General features: G+C 39.2%; 4 protein-coding genes across 6 annotated transcripts; 2 read left to right on the top strand and 2 right to left on the bottom strand.

Annotated features, from left to right (window-relative positions):
• The first annotated feature begins 41 nt into the window (after window positions 1-41).
• Window positions 42-5,251, top strand: LOC100692637 (alpha-internexin). Its single transcript, XM_003452008.5, has 3 exons — window positions 42-1,113; window positions 1,195-1,319; window positions 1,697-5,251. Exons 1-3 carry the CDS (start codon window positions 190-192, stop codon window positions 2,913-2,915), a joined length of 2,268 nt encoding a protein of 755 aa, XP_003452056.1. The 5' UTR covers window positions 42-189; the 3' UTR covers window positions 2,916-5,251.
• Window positions 4,351-8,838, bottom strand: vdac2 (voltage-dependent anion channel 2). The gene is made up of 9 exons (XM_003451964.5): window positions 8,692-8,838; window positions 7,621-7,692; window positions 7,467-7,516; window positions 7,181-7,333; window positions 7,014-7,066; window positions 6,160-6,387; window positions 5,803-5,953; window positions 5,638-5,695; window positions 4,351-5,345 (listed from the first exon to the last, which is right to left on the bottom strand). The coding sequence occupies exons 2-9, from the start codon at window positions 7,685-7,687 to the stop codon at window positions 5,254-5,256; spliced, it is 852 nt and encodes a 283-aa protein (XP_003452012.1). The 5' UTR covers window positions 7,688-7,692; window positions 8,692-8,838; the 3' UTR covers window positions 4,351-5,253.
• Window positions 8,795-16,183, top strand: LOC102075851 (histone-lysine N-methyltransferase SETDB1-B). Its single transcript, XM_005456610.4, has 9 exons — window positions 8,795-8,932; window positions 9,092-9,215; window positions 10,077-10,187; window positions 11,945-12,304; window positions 12,404-12,577; window positions 13,295-13,496; window positions 13,843-13,916; window positions 14,080-14,270; window positions 15,255-16,183. Exons 3-9 carry the CDS (start codon window positions 10,082-10,084, stop codon window positions 15,360-15,362), a joined length of 1,215 nt encoding a protein of 404 aa, XP_005456667.1. The 5' UTR covers window positions 8,795-8,932; window positions 9,092-9,215; window positions 10,077-10,081; the 3' UTR covers window positions 15,363-16,183.
• LOC106098739 (uncharacterized) lies at window positions 15,693-21,046 on the bottom strand. 3 transcript variants are annotated; one of them, XM_019366809.2, is made up of 8 exons: window positions 20,910-21,046; window positions 20,371-20,697; window positions 19,881-20,180; window positions 19,679-19,715; window positions 19,466-19,557; window positions 19,315-19,349; window positions 18,135-18,209; window positions 15,693-17,446 (listed from the first exon to the last, which is right to left on the bottom strand). In XM_019366809.2, the coding sequence occupies exons 1-8, from the start codon at window positions 20,953-20,955 to the stop codon at window positions 17,381-17,383; spliced, it is 978 nt and encodes a 325-aa protein (XP_019222354.1). In that variant the 5' UTR covers window positions 20,956-21,046; the 3' UTR covers window positions 15,693-17,380. The 3 variants fall into 3 exon arrangements, with proteins under 3 accessions (XP_019222354.1, XP_019222356.1, XP_019222355.1); XM_019366811.2 differs by lacking the exon at window positions 20,910-21,046 and having other exon boundaries at window positions 20,371-20,457; window positions 20,616-20,699; XM_019366810.2 differs by lacking the exons at window positions 15,693-17,446; window positions 18,135-18,209 and having other exon boundaries at window positions 19,056-19,349.
• Between the last annotated feature and the right edge of the window lie 914 nt (window positions 21,047-21,960).

Here is a 21,960-nt window from a genome sequence, read left to right as displayed (position 1 = left end):
GAATGGTCATGTTACCCGCGTCACATGCTTAAAATGTGGCGTAAGCGCTCATCAGCTATTAGCTGATGCTACACCCTCTCAGCACCGTGGACAGCTCCATTCTGCATACCTAGCATATGGCGACGGTTATAAAAACCCGCGTGGAGCCTCTCTGCACCGCACCTTTACAGCGCCGACACGATTCACAGCATGGATAACAGACTCCGCAACGCACACAGAATCGCAAAAGAGCTCGATTCACAACAAAAAGCTAGACATTTGCGACCGGATAGCGGTGTCGCCATCAGGGGGACGAACTGGACCAACCCGGTAAATGTAAATGTAAAGTTTAATGACAAAGAAGTGATGCAGGGCTTGAATGATCGACTGGCGGGATTCATAGAGAAGGTGCACCAGCTGGAGCACCAGAACCACGAGCTGGAGAGAGAAATCGAAGAGATACGAGGGAAAGCAAAGCCCGCATCTTGTTTAGAGGAGGAATATGGAGAAGAACTCAGGAAGATGAGACAGCTGGTTCAGGACATTGCACATCAGAAGCATCAGATTGATATTGAGCATCAGAATTTAGAGGAAGAGCTTTCCACCTTGAGACGGCAATGTGAACAGGAGGTTCGTAGCAGATCCGATACTGAGAGCAAAATCATGGTCCTGAAGAAGGACGTCAGTGACGCGTATCAGGCTAAACTACACCTGGACAAGAAAGCGCAGTCCCTCGTAGATGAAATCCACTTCCTGAAGAACAACCATGAGGCCCAGGTGGCAGAGATATTTGACCAAATCCAGGGAGCGCAAGTAACTGTGAAAGACCACGAATTTGGACACCCTGGCGTCACTGCGGCACTCCGAGACATCAGGGCACAGCTGGAAGGTCACACCGTGTCCGACGTCCAGCAGATAGGAGAAACTTTCCGATCTCAGATTGCAAGATTAACGGAGGCAGTTGACACCAAGAGAAAGGCTTTAAAAGCGAGCCAGCAAGAGATTCAACAGTACAGGAAGAGCTTACAGGCCAAAAACATCGAGCTGGATTGCGCTAAAGGCACCAGAGAAGCGTTGGAGAAGCAACTTCATGACGTCGAGGATCGCCACAAGGAGGAAATTATTCACTATCAGGTAAAGTGCTTTTCATGTTATAATTAAGCCGTGCTCATTGTTTATATGCTCACTTAACAAATGTTATCTTTTCTGCCCCAGAACACAATCAAAGAACTTGAAAATGAGCTCATTAATTGCAAATTCGACATGTCTGGTTATCTGCGGGAGTATCAGGATCTGTTAAATGTGAAGATGGCTTTGGATGTGGAGATACTGTCTTACAGGTACTATTTTCACAGTGGCTATGTATTCCATAGACTTCCACATAGATCCCACTTTTCAGACTCTTAGATTAAAGCAGCTCTTAGTGCTTTAATCATGCACTAAGAGCCCTGCATTTATCTAGACTGAAGCTAACTTCATTGTCCCGGGAAATTAATGACTGTGCAGTGCTGTGGAAATGATGTTACTGCAACAGTCAGTTGGTTCAAATGTAAAGAGAGCAGTTCTTTTAAGGGTCTAGATGGAGAACATTACATGACAGTGACTATGCCATGTACGAGGTCAGCCTTAGGTAAACTTTAGGTGAAATGTCAGGTGTGTGATGACATTTAAAAGACAACCAACACATAACATAAGATTTGTCTTTCTTGTTCTGCAGGAAACTTCTCTGTGGTGAGGAGGCTCGGCTGTCCACAGAGTCAGACACACATATCTCCTTGCCCTACATCTACCATCAGTCCCCTATTTACACGCTCCCTTGCCATAACCGACCGGGTGGCCCACGCAGGCGAGCAGAGCCCCACTACAAGTTTGTAGAGGAAATCATAACAGAGACCACCAGGGAAATTGAGATGTCAGAATTTGAGGATACAGGCTCAGAGGAGGGAAATAATGAGCAGGGATGTTCCAAAAGTGAGAGAGGGAGCAGTAAGAAAGAGAATGATAGTAAAGATACTCGAGAGAGAGAAGGTGACCAGATATCTGACAGTCAGCAGAATCAAGTATCAGTGGTAAATGAAGAGAAGGGAAGTGATGGTGGGGGTAAAGAGAGTCCTGGTCAGGATGAAGGTGGTGAAAAGGCTCATAAAAATAAAGAAGGGTCACAGGAGACTGAAGTGGCTGAGAATGAAGCAGAGAACAGCATAGATAAAGTTGCACAAAGGGAAGATTTATTGGGTGAAAGCTTTGTTGTTGAAGAGCTTGAGCATCAAGAAAAAGCTGAAAGCACAGAAAAGGGGGAGATGACATCAGTTACAGTGGAAAAGGCTCAGACAGAGCTTTCTGTTAAACTGTATGATAAACTCCAAGTTAATACTGAGAACAAATCCGAGGCATGTGATCAAGGACATGGTGAGGAAATAAGTTTGACCTCAGCTCTTGCAAATAAGTCTGTTGGCGAAATCTCTGTTCATGAGTCTGAACAATCAGAAAAAACTCAAGAGCTAGGCAGCACTATTCAAGTTCAGGATAAGGTTAAAACTCTTAATTCTGAAACAGATGAGAAGGCCACAGGTTTGACTGCTCAATCAAATTCACATACAGCACTTGTGAATGAGAGAAAGGAACATGCTGATACAGAGCCAAAGGAAAGCATCAAATCTGATGCTGCAGCAGAGCACAAAGTAGCAAAAAGCATTCAAGATACAAGTAATGATAGCAATAAAGACCAAGAGAAAGAATCATCTCTTAGATCTAATGTAAAAAGTCTTCCTAAAGTGGAAAGTCTACAAGAAAACGCTGGGGATAGAATTCAAACGGTCCAACCTGTGGTGCCAAAGGAAAAAACAACTGCAGAAATCAATGAGTTTCATCAAGGGGCAGCAGACAGAAACCAAGCACAGCAACCAAAGGGGTCTGATGACTCCGATCGTAAATGATCCTTAAGGTAAAACTTGTAAGGTGGACAGTATAAAGTCAGAGAAACACAAGTTAAGTGCAATAAAACCCAAACAGGGTTATGGAAGATGTGAAGAATGCTTCCATTTAATGAGACAGCAGTTTAAACAGGCAAACGTCAGGCAAACAAAAAGAGAATGGCTTATCTAATGCAAGCATGAAGCAGAGTCAAGCAAAGAGAACAAATCTCAAGGCTGCAACTTCTTTTCCAACACAAAGAACACGATTTCTCTAACGTTTGCTGGAGTCTTGCCTCTGAACCTTAAATCAGCTTATGATGTATCAAAAAATCCCTTTGAATCACAACAAAACATGTATGAATGTAAAATGAAAGCTGCCTTCTGATTTTTTTTTTTTGTCCATCATTGTCTGCTTTGGTATGTGCTGACAAATAAATGTGAGATTAAAAGATCCTCTGATTCTTGCTGTGAATGGAGCTGTTATATTTATGAAACTAGCTCGTAACATACATACTGTTTACACCGATTGCTATGGCTATGCTCTAAACATTTATTAAAGCTACTTCACTTACTTTTTGAATGCATAAATGTGACATTCATTTTAAGCCTATACCTAAAGAATTAAATCTGCTAGTAAAATTACAATTGTATTTATGTTTTGCATTTTACACAGAATCCCAACTTTTTTGGAAAGGAAAGGGGTTGTAGGCTTCCTTGAGTGAAGGACTGATTCTCTCATGCCGTGCTGTTGCTTGTTCGTTAGTTTATTATTGCTTAGTGTGGCTTTTAGGTTCAACGGTGTCTTACCGCTCTGTGTACAACATCTGTTTTTGATATTTTATATCAAATCATTCTCTACTGGACTTGATATTTCCAGAGCTTTTCCCCGTTTCCGTCTACTAAATATATCAGATGAATGTGGGTTTGACAGTAAAATCATCTATCATCCTTCCCAAAATATCACTTAAAAGACTCTGAATAACTAAGCAACACACACCCACACACACAAACTCAACTGGCATGCTAGCTCCAACTTCAATCACCTTCCCAAGACTTGAAGCAGTTGATGGTCCCCATTAAATCTGACAACCTTAGATGGCTGAAGGGTGAATGGCAGAAAGTGCTTTAATTTTGGTGTTCAAAGCACACAGAAGACTCAAGACAGTTGAGACTGCTGCCGGTGCTGCAAAAATGCTGAGTCTGATTACAGAATTACTAAACCTTTCTTGAAATATTTTTTCCTGCTCTGTCAAAACAACTTTAATTCAACAGAGGCTTAACAGTTTAAGTTTCTTAAAATATTTTGCCTCATTTAAGAGGTATTCACACATGTCAGATAAGCAAGGAAATTTAACTGAATTAGAGCCCCTGATCCTCTTTCAAAGTTTAATATTAACCAGTTAATAAATGAGGTATGGTTAGTGGTAATCTACTATCAAATACTAGAGTACATTTGTGGAGTTCAAAGACTTTATTGAAAATGAGTACATACACATAAGGACCTTCCAGTGGGCTCTCTTTGCTCTGAGTAGGGAAGCACTTTTGAGGGTGTACACGTGCAACTTCAAGTCAGAACTTTTGTTCTAGAGATTGACAGTTTGGCATTACTGAGAACATCAATGACGCGTCTCCCAGGTCTGTTAATACAGAAACAAAAGCTTGTTTCGTTTGGTTGGCCTTGTACACAGGTGGCTTTCAAACTTGCAGTTCCAACTTTAAGCAACCCCCAAACTATCAAGTTTTAGTGCAGCTTTAACAGAACACGAAAAACTGTGATGGACAAAGCAAAACAAAACATTACAGGGCTTTATTTTGTCCTTGTGTGCATCGACAGGTAGGTTTCGGCCACATTTAAATATTATCAGAAAAAAAAAAGTAGTGTACTAGTGTACTTAACAAGATTGCAAATAACTGGATGACAAAGGAATATCAGATGGTCACGGGTGTGAATTCAGAGCAAGTATGACAATGCTCATCACTGATCAATGTATTGATGTTTACACATTAAAAAAAAATAAAGAGGAGTGTCTTGGATTATCACAATAAAGCCACACAGAGTTGATGACAAAGGGATTGTATTTATCGGATTATTATGGCAGTGCTGGACAGGAACAATGACATGATTTATAAATATTATGCCAAGAACTGTCTCTTGAACAGATGCAACTACAAAGTAAAAAGCAACAAAAGATAAAATGTACCACTGACAGAAGCACCAACTTGAAGTGGTACTCAAGAGTTTGTTGCAGTAGCCTTTGAACCATTCTCTCCAAGATATCCCCTTGCTGGCTTGAGTTGGACATGACATTTAAGGCCAGGTTCTTCTGATATTCCCTAGTCCTTCCAGTATGGAGAAAGCTTAGGCTTCCAGTTCCAAGCCAAGACCCAGCTTGTGGCCTCCTGCATTGATGTTCTTTCCGTCGACCAGACCAGAAAGGGTCAGTTTCACACCTGCACACAAGATGAACTCACATTAACCGTTACAACATTCCTCGCTTAAATCACATTCTGATAGTTGTGCGAAAAATGTAGGCGGTTAAGTGTTTCTGTAAATGTCTCTGTTATAGGTCAGTTCATTTATGAGAGCGAGAGAGAGAGAGAGAGAGAGAGAGAGAGCGAGAGCGAGAGAGAGCGCGCGCGCACCCAGTCTAAACTGCTTTGTGGGAAGACATTAGATTAAAGGATACAAGAGTGATACGCGTCGTAAGAATAATGTGAATGAACCTGTAGAAAAGCAGCTCACCTGGTCTAAGGGTTTGGGTGTAGCCAACACCAACAAGACTATTGTTGTTCACTTTAGCCTAAAAAAAGAAAAAAAAAAAAAAAGAAAAGAGGATTTAAGAGTCAGTGTAAGACAACCACTTTTCCTTTTCCACATTATTCTGAAACCCTGTGCTCAACTACTTACACTGATGGAGGCATCTTTGTCCAGCTGGTATTTGGCTGCAATACCAAAGCGTGTGCTGTTGCTGCCAGCGGTCCATGCCAGGTTGACTGCAGTCTCCAGACTGTCGCTCACCTTCTGGTAGATGGAGCCGCCAAACTCTGCACCATCATTGCTTCAAAGATCATAACACAGATTTTAGGCAACAGGAATCCAAATATGGGATTTCTTAAGAAAGTGTCAACTGACTATAACTCATATGCTTCCAATTTCTCAGAGTTAGGCAGCAGTTTTGGAATAATTTTGAAATGATTTATTATAAATTTGGTGAAAAAATTTTAAGATTAAAATACAGATGTGTAAAACATAATCTCTGCTTACACATTGGTATGCAGTTGGAAGTCTCCCGTCTTGTAGCCAATGGCAAAGTTGTTCCGGGCCATTTTTGATTTGGCGGTGTCAAAGCTCATCTGGTAACCAGCGAGCCATCCCTCGTATCCAATGACAGCAGCTCCGTGGATGGTGGGGCCAGCAAAGTCAAAGTCAACATCACAGCCCAAGTTGACGTACTCACGCTTGTAGGCGGCCTTAACTTTGCCACTCTTCTTGCTGTTGATAAGAAAAAAGTCAGTTTTGTAAAACTCAAATAAAAACTTTTAAATCAAGTCCAGTTGAGAGGTTACATTTCTCATAGTATACTAATAAAACCCCCCTGAAAGTCCTGAAAGAACCATTAGTCTCAGCAGTGGAGTTTAGTTTTCAGTTTTAGCATGACACCGTAGCTGTAAACATGCTGTCTCCATGTAGCCACGTAACTCCACCCTCACTATGAAAGATGACACGCTTCCTCTGGGCCATGTGCCCTTTCCTCATGTGATTTATACTCCAGAAAGAAAGCTTACTTGGAGTTGCCTCACCATATGAGCAGCACAGTAAGGTCCAACATATTTCTTCTAATGAAGTTCAACTAACTGCTAAAGCACATATAAGTAAAAAGTAAAGTAAAAATAACTAAATAGGAATGACTGAGAGCCAGTCTCTGTAATGGCTTTTTAAACAGACTACCTCCATACTCTGATTAAAGTCACATGGCCAACAACAACAATTGTCAGAAGGACATGGAGCAAAGATCTGGCTGCTGTAATTACTAGTCTAAAAGAACGATGGTCATAACAAGATTAATTCATTAAGATTTCAATAAAAATTCACAGAAAACTTCATTTTATCCATCTTACCCAGTGTTTGGTGAAAAGGTTGTGTCAAAAGTCAACTTCAGTCCTTTGGCAATCTGTAAGAAACAATAACAAATCACTAATGAATGCTGTGCGGTCATCTTTAGTATACACATTTTTGCTTTTCTGTGACATGTTGTTAAATAACAGCAAATGAATATATTTCTAACCTGATCTTCAACAGTGATTTCTGTTCCCAAGGTGTTGTCGGTATTCCACTTCTCAGTGAAGGTCAGGCCGTATTCTGACCGCTTGTATTTAGTTTCCAGACTTCCCACGACTTTGCTGGTATCAGTGTTGGAGGAACCAGATGTTTTGAATTCCTGTAAGAGGCAATTTTAGAAAAAAATGCCAACAACAAGCATACAGACAAATTGCTTTGGCATCAAATTACCATAAGGCCGTGCTCTTATTTCAATTTTTGCCTCACAAATGAAATGACGAAAGAAATCTTACCACTCCGCTGGCTGACTTTGTCTTGACATCAAGCTTCACCTGGCCAAATCCTTAAGGAAAGACAGATTGGGTTTTTTTCTTCAAATTATTTTAAAGCTTTCCTACAATTTTAACACATTGGCCAAACTTTAAAAAAAGTCAAATCATATCATACCATAGCCTTTGTTGAAGATGTCCTTGGCAGACTTGCCCAGGTCAGCATATGAAGGAGGCACAGCCATTGTATCTGTGGATAGAAACAACATACAGTGGTAAAATTATCTTAATTTTTAGTAAAAGAAGCTCCTTCCAGCTGCTTGCTTTTTCACAAGGGGTCACAGCGGGTAGCTGTACTTGTGTCTGGTTATGATGTGAATGGAAACTATACAGGAATATAAAGGTAGAAGTTGCTGTCACATTTTATCCCATCGAAGTGTGAAATACTGTCAGAGTCTGGAGGACATCTTCGGCATAATCATCTACTCTTTCTAAAGTTTTGACATCTGTAATGAAAACTAAGCCTTGCATTATTAAGGAGTTATAACTATTTCACCATCCTGCTGATGACCTGATGGGCAATGAACGCTGTAGCAAAGTCAAACTTGTACTACTGTACTGGTGTACAACTCTGTGGGGAGAGCAGCCTGTCTGGCTGATAAGAGGCAGGTGTCCTTATTCAGCCATGTAAAATCTCTGTCACAATCACAATGTTAGTTTCACTTTCCGATTAACATAATTGCGTCAGGTGGACTCAACTGTGTGACAGGCGACAGGCAAGGTTATCAAGTTAGGAGCCATTTTGAGGCACTTGGGAACTTCGCTCGGGCCTGGCTCTAATTAAACTACTCCTCCGCATTAACTGAGAGTCACAGCTAGGCGTGGCGAGGTACATGCCTGTTCCTATTAGGGAGATGTGTTAATTAAACTGATCGTTCGCACAAGGAGCCCTCTAGTAGCATGGATAACCAACCAGTCTACGTAGTGGATAACCAAAGTATAACTAATGTTAAAGTTGTGAATGTTTTCCAAAAGTGCTTTTAAGCCACACATCGTACATTTTAGCAGCATAAAGCGCATAACAGCAAAGCTGGCCAGTATTCCACGCGACATGTGTCAGACGCAGCTACAGCTAGCAGCTAACTTTGCTAGCCTGCAGAGTGCCGGTGTGTGTCAAACGCTTCACAACTGATTAATCCGTGCTGTGAAGAAGAATAACAGCGTAAGCCTAAATTAAGGAGTCTCTTACCAGTGGAAGATGATGCTAGCGGCGTAGGAAAGTGGTTTTTATTACAAATATTCCTCACAACGCAAAACCGAGGAAGGCGTCACCGGTTGGAGGGCGAGCTGAAGGAGACTTACTGCAACCAAATCCTGACCTATCACGTCGTAGCTCAGGACCCCAGGCAGCCACAAGGATGCCTGAGTAAAATCAAACTTGCGTCATTCTCGCGGGCAACCTACTTGTTTTGGGGCCTAGTTGCCACAAAGTATGAAAGCAAATTTTGGAATTGTTCCTATTTTCGTACACGTCTCAGTAGCAAAAAATTATCGTAGTGCGAGTTGTTTTGTGTAATTTAAATACTTTTACGATGCAAAATCTGAAAGGATGTTTAACGGCATGTTTCTTTGTTTCCTTTTGTATGTAGGCTGTCAGTGCTAAAGGAAGTTAGCTAGCTCGAGCGACCGATTTTTAGCTTTTAATTGCTTCTGTTCACAAAAGGGACCAGACCTTTGTGATTTTTGAGGTGGATAATCGCGAGACAACAACAGGTAAGTTTGTGTCCTTGGTTATAAGAACAACCGTGATCGTTAGGTTAACTTTCAGCCGTAACAAGGAACAGATAAGCTAGCGGTATTTGTTGTACTCAAGATAAGCTAACGGAAAGAAGTCAAAACACACGTGAACGCGTTTATTAAACGGCTGTGTTAACTGACTCATTTTTTTTCTGCATGCGTGTCTTTATTTTCTACAATACGTGTAGTATTGTAAAATCCCCGGGTACGCTGTATGTGTGTGTGTTTTATTTTTATTTTTTTTATAAAGTGGCGTAATTATAGTTTAGTTTTTTCGTGTTACTAGAAAACCATGGTCAGCAGCAGGTACAAGAGAACCCCAAGGTGTTCATGATAAACTCTTGTGTCAGATAGTCTATTCATTTTTTGTCGTTTATTCAGTCGTGGGGCTACGCAAAGAAGCCCAGACCGACCACATGTACTACACCACCTCCTCCAGGTCACCTGGGGCATTACCGGGTCAGGCTAGAGATGTAATCTAGGGGGTTGTGGGTCTACCTTTGGGGGCACTTCCTGGTAGGATATGCCCAGATCACCTCACCCACGAGGGAAACTGGTTAGATGCCTGAACCACTTTAACTGGTGCCTTTTGGTGCGAAGGAGTAGTGGCCCTACTGTCACTGTTGAAAGGGTGAGGAGTTAAGTCATTTGCAAAGGGAAAAGTCCAGCTGACCTTTGGGGATAGCCAAATGCTGTATTGTTGTGTGAGCACTCTTACACTATCCATGCCAGATAAACAGGAAGTTGCTGTGGGACATTTTATTTCTGTTCACACTTATCTTTGCACAGAAGCTTTAATAAATGACTGAAAGCTCCAATGTTTGATTTTTGTTATAGTGGCCATGGCTATGATTATGACTGTGGATCAGTTGGAGACGAAAACGTTGTTACTTCAGGAGTCCTTGAAGACTGAAGAAGACCTGTTGGATTATGAATGTGAGGATGAAAGTAAGTATATTGTTGTTATATCATTTTGAGCCTTCCACTTGACCATTTGCCAAAAAAATTTCATAGTCCAAAGTTTGGATATATCCCTGCTTCAGACTGCTCCCGGCCGGGCCTAATAGGCCAAGGCCCGACCACCAGGCACACATCTCCCCGGAACTATTCCCTAGATTATTCACTCATAAGGGTCTTTTGACTCTCTCTTTGTCTGGTCCCTCACCAGTCCCATGAGAGTAAAGCAAAGCTCTCGATTTGCAGGTCAGTTTTACATCCCTAACCTCAAATGTAGTCACAAGCTAAAATACTAAAATATATATGGAAAGAACTACACCTCGCCTCCTGGGCGAGGCAAGGTGTACTGCATGTAGTATGATGAACATGCCAAAAAAAAAGGAAATCGGGAAAGAGGCAAACACTTTTTCACATCACTGTGCAAAATCATTGCTTTAAAATTTTAGTGTCATATACCAAGTAATTTTCAAGCTATAGATCTCAGAAATGTTCTTTCGACTTCCATCCAGCATGTTTGCGTGCCCTTCAAAGTCTGAGACAATGTTTAAACATGAATATCTAAAAAACTATTAAAGATAAACACCTGAAATTGTCTTTAATGTCTCTTATCATAAAACGAATCAGGATCTGTAAATTGGGACAGAGGCATCAAAAGTGTATATAGTTGTATTTAATGGTAATGCAAAATAAAACACACAAAATGTATTGTGACATGAAATTTTTAGTCACTGGATTGGAGATGAAATGACCCATGTATTGCACTAGTGACCAAAAACCTCATCCATGTCCACATGGTATCTTAAGCATTTTATTGAACAATAAAATGTTTAAAAAAACAAGTTATCAAAAGGGTTTCTTATTAATTTAATATCTAATTGGACTGCAACATAAACATAATGTTTGTTTTAGTTTATCTCCAAAAGTTGAATCTGTTCATCTGGACGTAGCGTTTTGTGGGAGAAACGTTTCGTCACTCATCCAAGTGACTTCTTCAGTCTCAGCTGACTGCAGGTTTCCCCAAACCTTATAAACAGTACATTTGCATAATGACTGAAACCAGCCCACTGAAGGAACAATGGGCTGTGAGGTCAGTTCCTTAATCATAATGCAAATTCCCATGACCGTTGATCAACAATCACTGACCAAAACCCACTGATCAAAGAACACTGATCAATGGCCATGAGTACCATTCACAGAGAGTTGGGGAATGGCTGCAATCACAGCATTGTAAGATGGCGAAAGATGTACCCTTAGGCCCCCTCCTCGATTCAGAGATGGTCTTTCCCTTTTCACGTAATCTTTCGCCATCTTACAATGCTGTGATTGCAGCCATTCCCCAACTCTCTGTGAATGGTACTCATGGCCATTGATCAGTGTTCTTTGATCAGTGGGTTTTGGTCAGTGATTGTTGATCAACGGTCATGGGAATTTGCATTATGATTAAGGAACTGACCTCACAGCCCATTGTTCCTTCAGTGGGCTGGTTTCAGTCATTATGCAAATGTACTGTTTATAAGGTTTGGGGAAACCTGCAGTCAGCTGAGACTGAAGAAGTCACTTGGATGAGTGACGAAACGTTTCTCCCACAAAACGCTACGTCCAGATGAACAGATTCAACTTTTGGAGATTTACTTGGATGATTGAGAATGCATCAAGACGTTGTTTTAGTTTAGTTTTGATTTTGTTTTTTGTTTTTGTTTTTTGTCTTAATTGCACATCACATTTTACACTTATGTTTTTCTTTGCAGAACATACGTTTGAATCTCCAAATGACTCAGTTTGCTGTGTAAATGAAACTGCCAGAAAGAGGAAACTATGCCAAAACGGCTTGGACTGTCCCAGACCATTTAAAAAGCCAGTGGTAGTGTTGACTAGACTTCCTGAATATAAGGTCAGGTCTCTGCGACCACCAACACCTCAGCAGTTCTACAGTGAAGATGAGTCTCTCAGCAGCTCTGATTCAGATATGCAGTGGGAGCCAGAAGTTGATTCCAGTGATTCAGATTTTTCACCCTCTAACAGTACACAGAAACCTGCAGGAATGAACAAATGCAGTGAGAGCGACAGAACACCACCACCTGCTTCACCTGCGAGCACCAGCACCAATGGTAAGGTCACAGACGCCATAAAATTAGCGTAACTTCTCTTTACAGATGAACAGCAGTGGTTTAAAGAATTTAAAACCCTTGTGTTCTCCCCCCCCACAGCGGCAGATGTGGCTCCTGTTATAATATCATCAGTGTTTGGCCATTCCTCCAAGGAAATAATAACTGCCCGACCTGAGGCACCAAAGGCAGAACTCAAATTGAACATGGTAGTTCTGGCTAGGAGAAGACCTATGAGGTGGCAACGGGGGAAAATAGTCGAGATAGTTACAAGGGGTAAGAGAAAATTCTGCCAGATATCACAGTAATGTTTGAAAGAATTCATGCATTGAAAAGAGTTTCTTCAAAATCCTGCGTTAGAAAAGGCTGAAAGTAATTGCTAACTGTTAATTGTATTTAGTTTCAGATGATCTAGAGATTTTAAATATCTTCTGATGTGTTTTGTCCTTTTCTCTCTCCTCTCTTTTTGTGAATGTTTTTGAGGTTTTTACTCTAGGCCCAGCAAAAATGCGATTCATCTTATGCTCAGAAGAAATTGAAAGCTCTTTTTTTTTTTTTTTTCTTGTCACAGCATCATTTTCCTTAGACATAAGAACAACACTGCACATTAATGGCAGTGAATGAGTTTGGAAAAGACAACTTTTGTATATTTTGTTTTTCTGGTGGCTGGGTATATGTAAGGCACCACTACCACCACAAGGTGGAAGCAGTGCACCTGAAATTTGATTGCCTGTCCTTAAATAGCAAGAGTAAAGTGCATTTGCTCTCATTTGGCTGATTTTAAAAACATGTGACATGATGAGATTAGATGCCAGTTGAAGCAAGGTAGGCACAGTGAGCTGAGTGCAGAAAGAAGTTTCAAAGTTTTGCTTTTCTGAAAATATTTTTTTTAAACCAAATTTTAGGCAAAAATGTTAAGAGATGATGAACTAAAATAAATTGATAAAACTGAAGTGAAAATTGGTCTCTTTTTTTTTCTCTCTCTTTTTGCAGAAGACGGACGGTTGAAATACAAAGTCAGTTTTGAAGAAAAAGGGAAGAGTCTAGTATCTGGACACCACGTTGCTTTTGACACCACAGCAAAGGTGGAGCAGCTGTATGTTGGTGGCCGTGTGGTGGTTCAGTGTCAAGATAACAAGTACCGGTTCCAGCCTGGTGTCGTAGGCGAGCTCCCCAGCAGAAAGAACCGCTTAAGGTGTTTATTTCAATTTTATGATTAAAATCGCTACAAAAATTTTGTGTACCCTTTTGGCACATTGGAGTAATATTGTAATATTACTAAAAACATTTATATTTTTAGTACCATTTTTTTTTTTTTTTATCATTTTCATGTATTTGGTTAAGAAAATACACGTCACTTTGTAACTTTAGATAAACTTAATTGCATCACTGATGGTTTCTTTGTGTGATGCCTGCAATGGTCGACCCAATTAATTTATAGCGTGCTGTGCAATCAGATTTGACTGTTTAGCCAAGATTTTCTGTTAGGAACTGCTAACACTGGAAGTTTGACTTGATGCTAATACATTTTACAATTCCAGGTTCTTGATCTTTTTGGATGATCACACGCCGGTCTATGTTGGCTTACCTTTAATTCATTTGGTTTGGAAACCTTGTAAGTTGAATTGTTTTTATACTTTGGGGGGTTTCATATTCATATACTCAGAAATCCTGTCAAGTGTTTTCATTTACTGACTGTACAGCTCTTAGACACATAAAATGAGTAACCAACTTTTTCTTTCTTTTTTTTTTTCTTTTTTTTTTCTTTTGTTTGAAAGTGGAAAACGTTGCAGATGACATTCCAGAGGGCCCTCACAAAGACTTCATAGAACATTACCTGAAGAAGTGGCCGTACCCTCAGTTAACCCAGTACAGGCTTGGACAGACCCTTAATGCTGAATTGAACGGAGTCCTGCAAAAGTGTGAAGTGCAGATTATTGACTGCAGCTTAATGCAGGTTGTCTTTCAGGTCAGTATTTCATTTATCTTTTAGTTTAAAATTTTTATAATTGATTTTCAGCTGAATTTTATAACATTTATGAATTTAGAACAATACTAACACAAAGCAGTCACAGGTAATTTTTTAAGGTAAATTGTAAGTTTTATACAAGGTATAATAGAAAAAGTTCAGACACTGACATTGGAGACGGAGTGGCTCCAGTCACACAGGCCTTGAGATCGGTCGATGATCTAGCAACCGCTGATCGCTAGGAAAAAGCATGTATTCCCCAACCGGTTGGCAGATGGTTGCTGGCAGGCTGTGAAATCGATTGCTTTAACTCTGATCTTGCAGGCTTAGAAACTGTTCTTTGGTTCGCTAAGGAGAGATGTGTATTCTGCAGCTGGTTGGTGAGTGGTTTCTGGAGGTTGCTAGATGAAATTGGTCACTGTATCCTTGGATTTGCAAAGATGCTGTAGTCGCCAGTAGTTTGCATGGAAGATGCAAACACTGTTCAACTATTCAAACATGGGAGAAACTGGGTCTGTGTTCTCCTTCAAAGCAAAAGTTCAAGCTTGAGAATTTGTTGAAAATATTTAGTCAGTGTCTTAGTGGAAAAATATTTGATATTTGTGGCATCTGTTTGTAGATGATTGGCACATTCTTACAAACGTCTGCATCAATATGCTTTTTTTCAAGGCAGAAATAAAAGAATTTATCACTGCTGTAGGCAATACTTGTATTGCTATTTCAATTTCTTATATACATAGAAACTTAAAATTGATGCCATAGGTGCGTCTGCTAAAAATCAGTGACAAATAAGAATCTTAGTGACCACTAGCTAAAGGGCGGAGGTTAAGTTTTCAGAAAATCACATGAATTAGATGACTTGAAAACAAGATGAAGTAGGATTTTGAAATTGATAGCATAGTTGCATCTACTAGGATCTGATGCCAGTTCTTTTCCTTTAATTACTTACTTAGTTGCTTTATTAATTAAGTCTTTTTCTCATAGGAGAGTGAACATAAGGAGTGGATATACCGAGGTTCGTCACGACTGGAGCACATGGCAAAGTTTTTGGAGATGAAACACAGAGAACAGCTTGAGTGCGACTCTGACTGAACGTCTCCTGATGCAGTAGCTGCAAAAATTGAAACTATTTTACAATCGGACGAGATGCCTTTTTTTTTTTTTTAATTTTTTTTTTTTGTGTGGAGAACCAGCAGCCAGTAACAAATGAGTGCGATGGTACAAATGAGTGACTCGAGCATACTCATTTTAAGCTGTTCCAGCTTGAAACAGGTTTTATTTCTCCTTTTTTTTGTATTTACTTTTAATGTACAGACTTTAAGAAATATATATATATCTATGTAGTTGGTGGATTAATGCATTTCCAAATGTTTGTCCAACATAAACAATTTACTCAATAATCGTTATAGTCATTTTCTGTCCTTTTTTTTTTTTTTTTTTGTAAACACTTTGCAGTGTACACTGATTTATGATTGAATTGTGTCCTGTGCTGAGACGGGATAAACATTGTGTAACTTGGTTTCAGGTATCCCCCCCGTATTATTTTATCCTGTAGATGTCTGAAGTAAAAAAACAGATTTTCATAGTGAGAATTTTGAAGGAATGGAGCTTATGCTTTGAAGCATTAGTTAAAATGTGTTAGTTTTAATGCTTGCTGACGTTCAGAAACATTACTGTATATCACGTTTTCAGTGACTGTCTTCACACAGGATGATTTTCTGACATCATGCCCTTTTTCTTGCTACTTTTCAACTCCATAACTCAGGAACTGAATTGGATACTGATGGGTGATGCAGTTCATGTCTGCCCACCATAATAGTGTCATTTTTCTGTTCTGCCACATTGAAAGGGCGTATGCAGATTTTTGTGAATAGTATCGACTGTTTAGCCACCAAAATAAACCAGTTGCCTAATGTTGTGTTTATCCTCTTTGTTCCACCTTCCAAAGCTGTAAATAGTTTCCAAGTCCTGTAGTTTTCTGTTGTCTTGTTGCATGTAGTGGGGCTCACACTTTGAAATGGGGTGAGGAGTTGTGCAATTTATAAAGGGCTCAGCTCCTCTGTGTGAAATGATGCTTCCTGGATGTGTCCCAGGAGAGCTGTTCTGGTCTTTTTACTGGAAAAAACCCATAGGGGCAGTAGAAGAAGGGTGGGTGGAAATCAAACAAAAGGCAGAATCACTATGTGGTGTGAAGGTTGTTTTACTTAAAAATTGGCACATTTTGTAATATAATGAAGATAAAGATAAAATGAACATAGAAGTTAATGAACGCTGATGACATACATTGATTAACATGCAATTTTATCCTTCTAATAGTATGGACTAAATCTAAAACATCTGGTTTTATTGATATGTTTCAAATTATGGGAAATAAAATATATTTTACTTTTAGATTGTAACAGTTTCACTTAAAAGTATCAGTTTACCTATACTGTACAAAAAATAAAATAAGCTTTTGAAAAGCACTTGTATATAATATATAAAAATATATCACTAATTCAGCCTATCTATGATTACAATAGCACTAGTAAATGGTTGGTAAGTGCTGTGTCAGTCACAAAAGAGATACATTGATTTAAAAAAAAAAAAAAAAAAAAAATTCCTGAGTATGGCTACTAACCACTGAGTTACTACTGAGCTTTTAAAATCTCAGGTTTTTGTGCCCTTTCCCTATAGAAGCTTGTTTCCACCAGTAACAAAATGTTATCCATAAGTTAAATTTCCAGGCTATCTCAAAAATTTGGCTTGCTCAGAAGTTTGAGCCAGTGACTTGAAATTTTGAGATAATAACCCAGATATTTGACTTGCCTCTGGGCAAACTTATCATTATTATTATTATTATTTTCATACAAGCGTTGCTGCATGCCTCAGTGTGAGGGAAGCACAGATCATCCCGAGTAGAATAAATAACTGGTTTCCTGCATGTTTGCACGGACGTTTGTTCTGTAGTTACCTAGTTATTAGTCTCTGATCAGGGAATGTGACCTGAACTAAGAAATATGGTAAAAAAAAAAAAAAATCTGATGCCTGAAACACGTCAACTGGGCTGTAGTTAGCAAACAAAGCACAAACTGACAAATTATTATAACTCATTTTAAACCATCCAATAATTAGGTGCTCTGAGCTTGGTAGTCAGCCAAAGTGCTGTATGTAACATCTTCTGCTCCTCTTTCAGTCTGTGGGAGAACAGAAGCAAAGATGAGAGTTAGGCAGAATGAGTAAAGATGAGCTAGACCAGAGGATATCGCAACATCAGCTCTTGGAATGCATGCTTAAGTATGTGATGCTTAAACTAAAGAGAGAACTATACAGTGTTTATATGTTATGGTCACTTTATTTACCATCTAAATTCAGCATTCATACATGCCAGCATTTGTTAACACTAAACAGCTGATGGCAATGCACATGCTTGTGCCAGCCCTGATCACAAATTACTAAAAAGGTTTAATCTGATCAGACATAAATACCTAACAAATTTCTTCTGGTACTAGATGAAAAGAGGGAATTATTACCTTTTAGGCTACAGAGAAAAGTATTCAGTCATCTAGCTATTTAATATTTCAGTCTAAACAAACAGAACAATAGCACTCGCTTATGAATGACTTTTAGTGCAACTGATAAACAAGTGAGTCTCTGCATTCTTTAAGCTTTGATCCATTTCACAGTAGTGGTACTGATATAGTACTGAAGATTTAGAGTTGAAAGTGTTGCTAATATTTACAGTATTTGGTCTGAATTAAAGCAGTGGTCTAGCCACCAGACACACTAAGACTGAGCCATGCTGTTTGTGTGGTGACAATGTAAAAAAAGAACATAAGTTTTAATGTCTGAGAAACATTGTGACACGGAGCTTTTATAACGCACCCTTTGTGTGGTTTGTTGAGTTACAGTAAACACAGAGCTGTATGTCACATCCTCATCGCATTTAGCAGTGACACTCTGAGAAAGAAAGAAGAGACAGATATGAAACGGAGATCAAAACAGACTTTAAACCTTTTTTTTTAATCCAATTACAAGCACGTGTAGTAAAATAAATTACTTACGTTTAACATTATGTTTGTGAATGTTTATGGCTGTCACTTCTGAACTTGCCTAACCCTTTTTCAAGGGGCAACATCTGTGAATATTTATCAGTCCTATGATCTATAATAATTATTGGACAAAATCTACAAACAGAACACACAGGTTTCTTTAAAGTTATTAGTAAGTATATCACACATGGAAGCAGAGCAACAGTAAAGTGTAATGTTATTTTTAAATTTACACTCCATACTCTAGCTGGTGTGAAACACATGAAAAATGTCATTTCCCACTTTGCTCTACCGTGCCAGTAACAACCGCTAACCACAGCTGTTTATTGCAGCAGGGTTGGATATAATCCAATTTATCTATATTTGTCACATTTATGTTTCACTTCTGCATGTGCTGCTTTAAATGGGATTGTCCTCACTCTGTAAGTGTTGATTTTTTGTTACTTTAGTGGAGGGAACCAATTTTGTTTCTATGCTTAACAGACGTATACACTTCCTCATGAGCCTGTGTCCAAAAGAGAAACCGTAACGCTACAGATATCCATTATTAAGGAAGTTATTTACGGCAGCGGTCCCCAATCTTTTTTGCGCCACGGACCGGTTTATGCCCGACAATATTTTCACGGACCGGCAATAAGGTGTCGCGGATAAATACAACAAAAATAAAACTAGTGCCGGTACCGAAAAAAAGAAGATTTATTCATAACACACGACCCAGGAAAACCGAGTTAACGATAAAAACGATAACAAACCGATAAAAACCCTGAAAACCATACATTTCACACCTGAGCCTCAACTCTCGCTGCCCGGTACCAAACGTCTCACGGACGGGTACCGGTCCGAGGCCCGGGGGTTGGGGACCGCTGATTTACGTGATATGATTACCATTTATTCGTGTGCTGCAGTTGTATTGCACTACTGCATCTACAAAGAGTACTTGGTTTATCTTACCAGATTATTCTTGTTCTTAAATAATGAAAAAAATTAATTCAAAATGAATTAGCATGTCATACCAGTGCCGTGCCTGATGATTCTCTTTTGGTCCATTCTGAAAGAGAAACAAGAACTTACTCTCAAAGTGCGACTGCAGTGTCGTCAACATTTAACGTTAAATTATGTAAGAAGAATGAACTGGCTTCATCAACGGTGAGCGCGTGAACTTACTGGATCTTTTGAGCACAAACCAAATGACCAAGCTCACTGTTACAAAGAAGATCAACAAAGTCAAAGAGATAATGAGAGCTGTTAGGGAACCACTGTGGAATAAAAACAAACAATTATCATTTCCATAGGTCAAAGTTTTCACATAATGACAATAAATAGACAGCGTGTAACCACAGTTGTATAGCTAGTGCATGTCAGTGCAGTCCTTTTGACCTTGGTTGTTCATCCTGATCTTTAGTACTTGTTTTATCTGGGAAAAACAAAGAAAACTGTGAGATTCAGTGAGGAATGACTGAGGCTACAAGCAAGAACGAATTGATTAACATTTTCTAATATCATATCAAAGCATTGCTAATCATGATGCATGGGGAATATTCATACAAATGTATTTCAGGTTCAGAGTTGTTGTACTTACTGGGTGTGAAAGTTTCATTCACAGTTAAATGCACTGGCACCTGGAGGTCTCCTTTATAACATAAGTACCAGCCGCTGCTCTTTGTGGTCACTCGACTCATGGTGACAGTGAAAACACTGTGAACACTTTCATTAATGCTCACTCTTGTTCCATCTATTGATCCAGTTGGCTGTGTTACACACTTGCTGCCCAACTTGCACCACTTTATTTTCCCAGTTTGTGTAGTGTAAAACTTGATGGTGATATTTCCTCCATTAAACCCTGTAATATCCTGATGATCCACATAGAAACTGGGTGAACCTTGATGTAGAACAAGTAGTAAGTTGTTACTAGTCTTATACTTTACATTTATAGCTTCTTGAGCATTTTTTAAAAACATGTTTATTCTTCTTATATCTTGACTGACAGAGTAATTCTAGTATTACAACCAAGTCTTTCCTAATATTTTGGCTTATTTGAAATGTACTTGAATGTACTTTTGGATTCTTACCGCTGATGACAGACAGATGAAAATAGACTCTCACATCTTCCCATATCCCAGGAATCTCCACAGCACACCAGTAATGACTGTCCTGATCTGCGTTTAAATTTTTAATAGTCACAGTGAAGATTCTTTGTTTTTTGTCATCAGAGATTGAATATTTTCCTGACTGGTCTGGCTGGTTTGTTTTTACTGCATATTTGCATTCTCGATAATAGTATCCTTTACACAGATATTTGAGATAATTTTCATACTGGGAGTCATAGAGACATGGGATGGAGATAGATTGTCCAGCTTTCACTGATACTTGACTGACTGTAGTTATGCTGTGAACTCCTGCAACAAGAACAAATAAAGTACTTTAATGATTATATTTACTTAAACTGGTTAAAATATTATTCCTTCATGTGATTTGTCTATTATATATCTACACACATTTGAATGTTGGCAAGTATGAAAGTGCCAATACAAAAACTATTCATTAATTTTATCATCTGCTGACATTAGCTGTTGAAACACGAGGTAATTAAATTATTTCTATGACTGACCTTTAAGTACACTGAAGAGGAGAAACATGATGAGATGAGCAGCCATGCCTGTGAGTGAGTAGACTTAAACCACATGAATGGTTTACTGCTAGTTCCTCATACTGTATTTATACTAGTACTAGTTGCATGAAGGTGTCCACAAGGAAGAATGACAGATATGCAGTGACATTTAAAGTATATGTGAAGGCTGATTGGCCTGAAGAAGGCCAGCAGAAAGATGATTGGACTAGACCAGTGATGTCACAACCAGCTTGATGGCATGGGAAAGTGAAAATGATCTAAAGCTTAGATTTGCTGCCAGCACTGGGGAAGCACACAGATGTGTGACTGAAGATCTTCCTTATTGAACTTACACATCATCACAAAGGGGGAAGAGGCTGGTTACAGAGAGGGGATGTGGCTGCTGACAGAGTGGTGTGCAGCCAACAATCTGCTTCTAAACACCACAAAAACAAGGAGGTCATCTTTGACTTCTGTAAGACTGCAGAGGATTATACCCCTCTCTACATAAATGGAGAATGGGTAGAGACAATGGCCTCCTTCTGATTATGATCTCAAATGATCTGTCATAGTCGGAGAACACATGGGTGATGGCAGCAAAGATAATGCAGTGTCTGTACTTCCTGTGTTTCCTCAATAAAAACAGACTGAACCAGAAGCTGCTTGTGTCCTTTTACCGTGCCACAATCGAGAGTGTCATTACTTACTGCAGAGAGTCATAAACAATCACAGAAGATCATCAGATGCTCTCTGCCCTCTCTGGAGGAGATTGCCACTTCCAGATGCATCAGAACAGTTTTGACCTCGTAGTATGAACTTTATGTCTTATGCAATATATATTTTATATATAGTATTTTTAATTGTTGATTTTAAATTATTCAATTATTCAAAAACGATATAACATTCATGCTGGTCAACATCTGCAGCTTCAGCAGTGATGGTCTTTTTTTTCCTCCATGATTTCTCTTCATTATTATGTAACTCAACAAATAATATTATTGCCTTCAGTACTGGCTTCAGAAAACAATATTTAAATTATGGAGTTAGCAAC

Source organism: Oreochromis niloticus, linkage group LG13 (assembly GCF_001858045.2).
Source record: "Oreochromis niloticus isolate F11D_XX linkage group LG13, O_niloticus_UMD_NMBU, whole genome shotgun sequence".
In the NCBI taxonomy this organism is placed as follows: domain Eukaryota; kingdom Metazoa; phylum Chordata; class Actinopteri; order Cichliformes; family Cichlidae; genus Oreochromis; species Oreochromis niloticus.
Note: the sequence above shows the minus strand (reverse complement) of the source record. Positions and strands in the feature narration are given on the sequence as shown.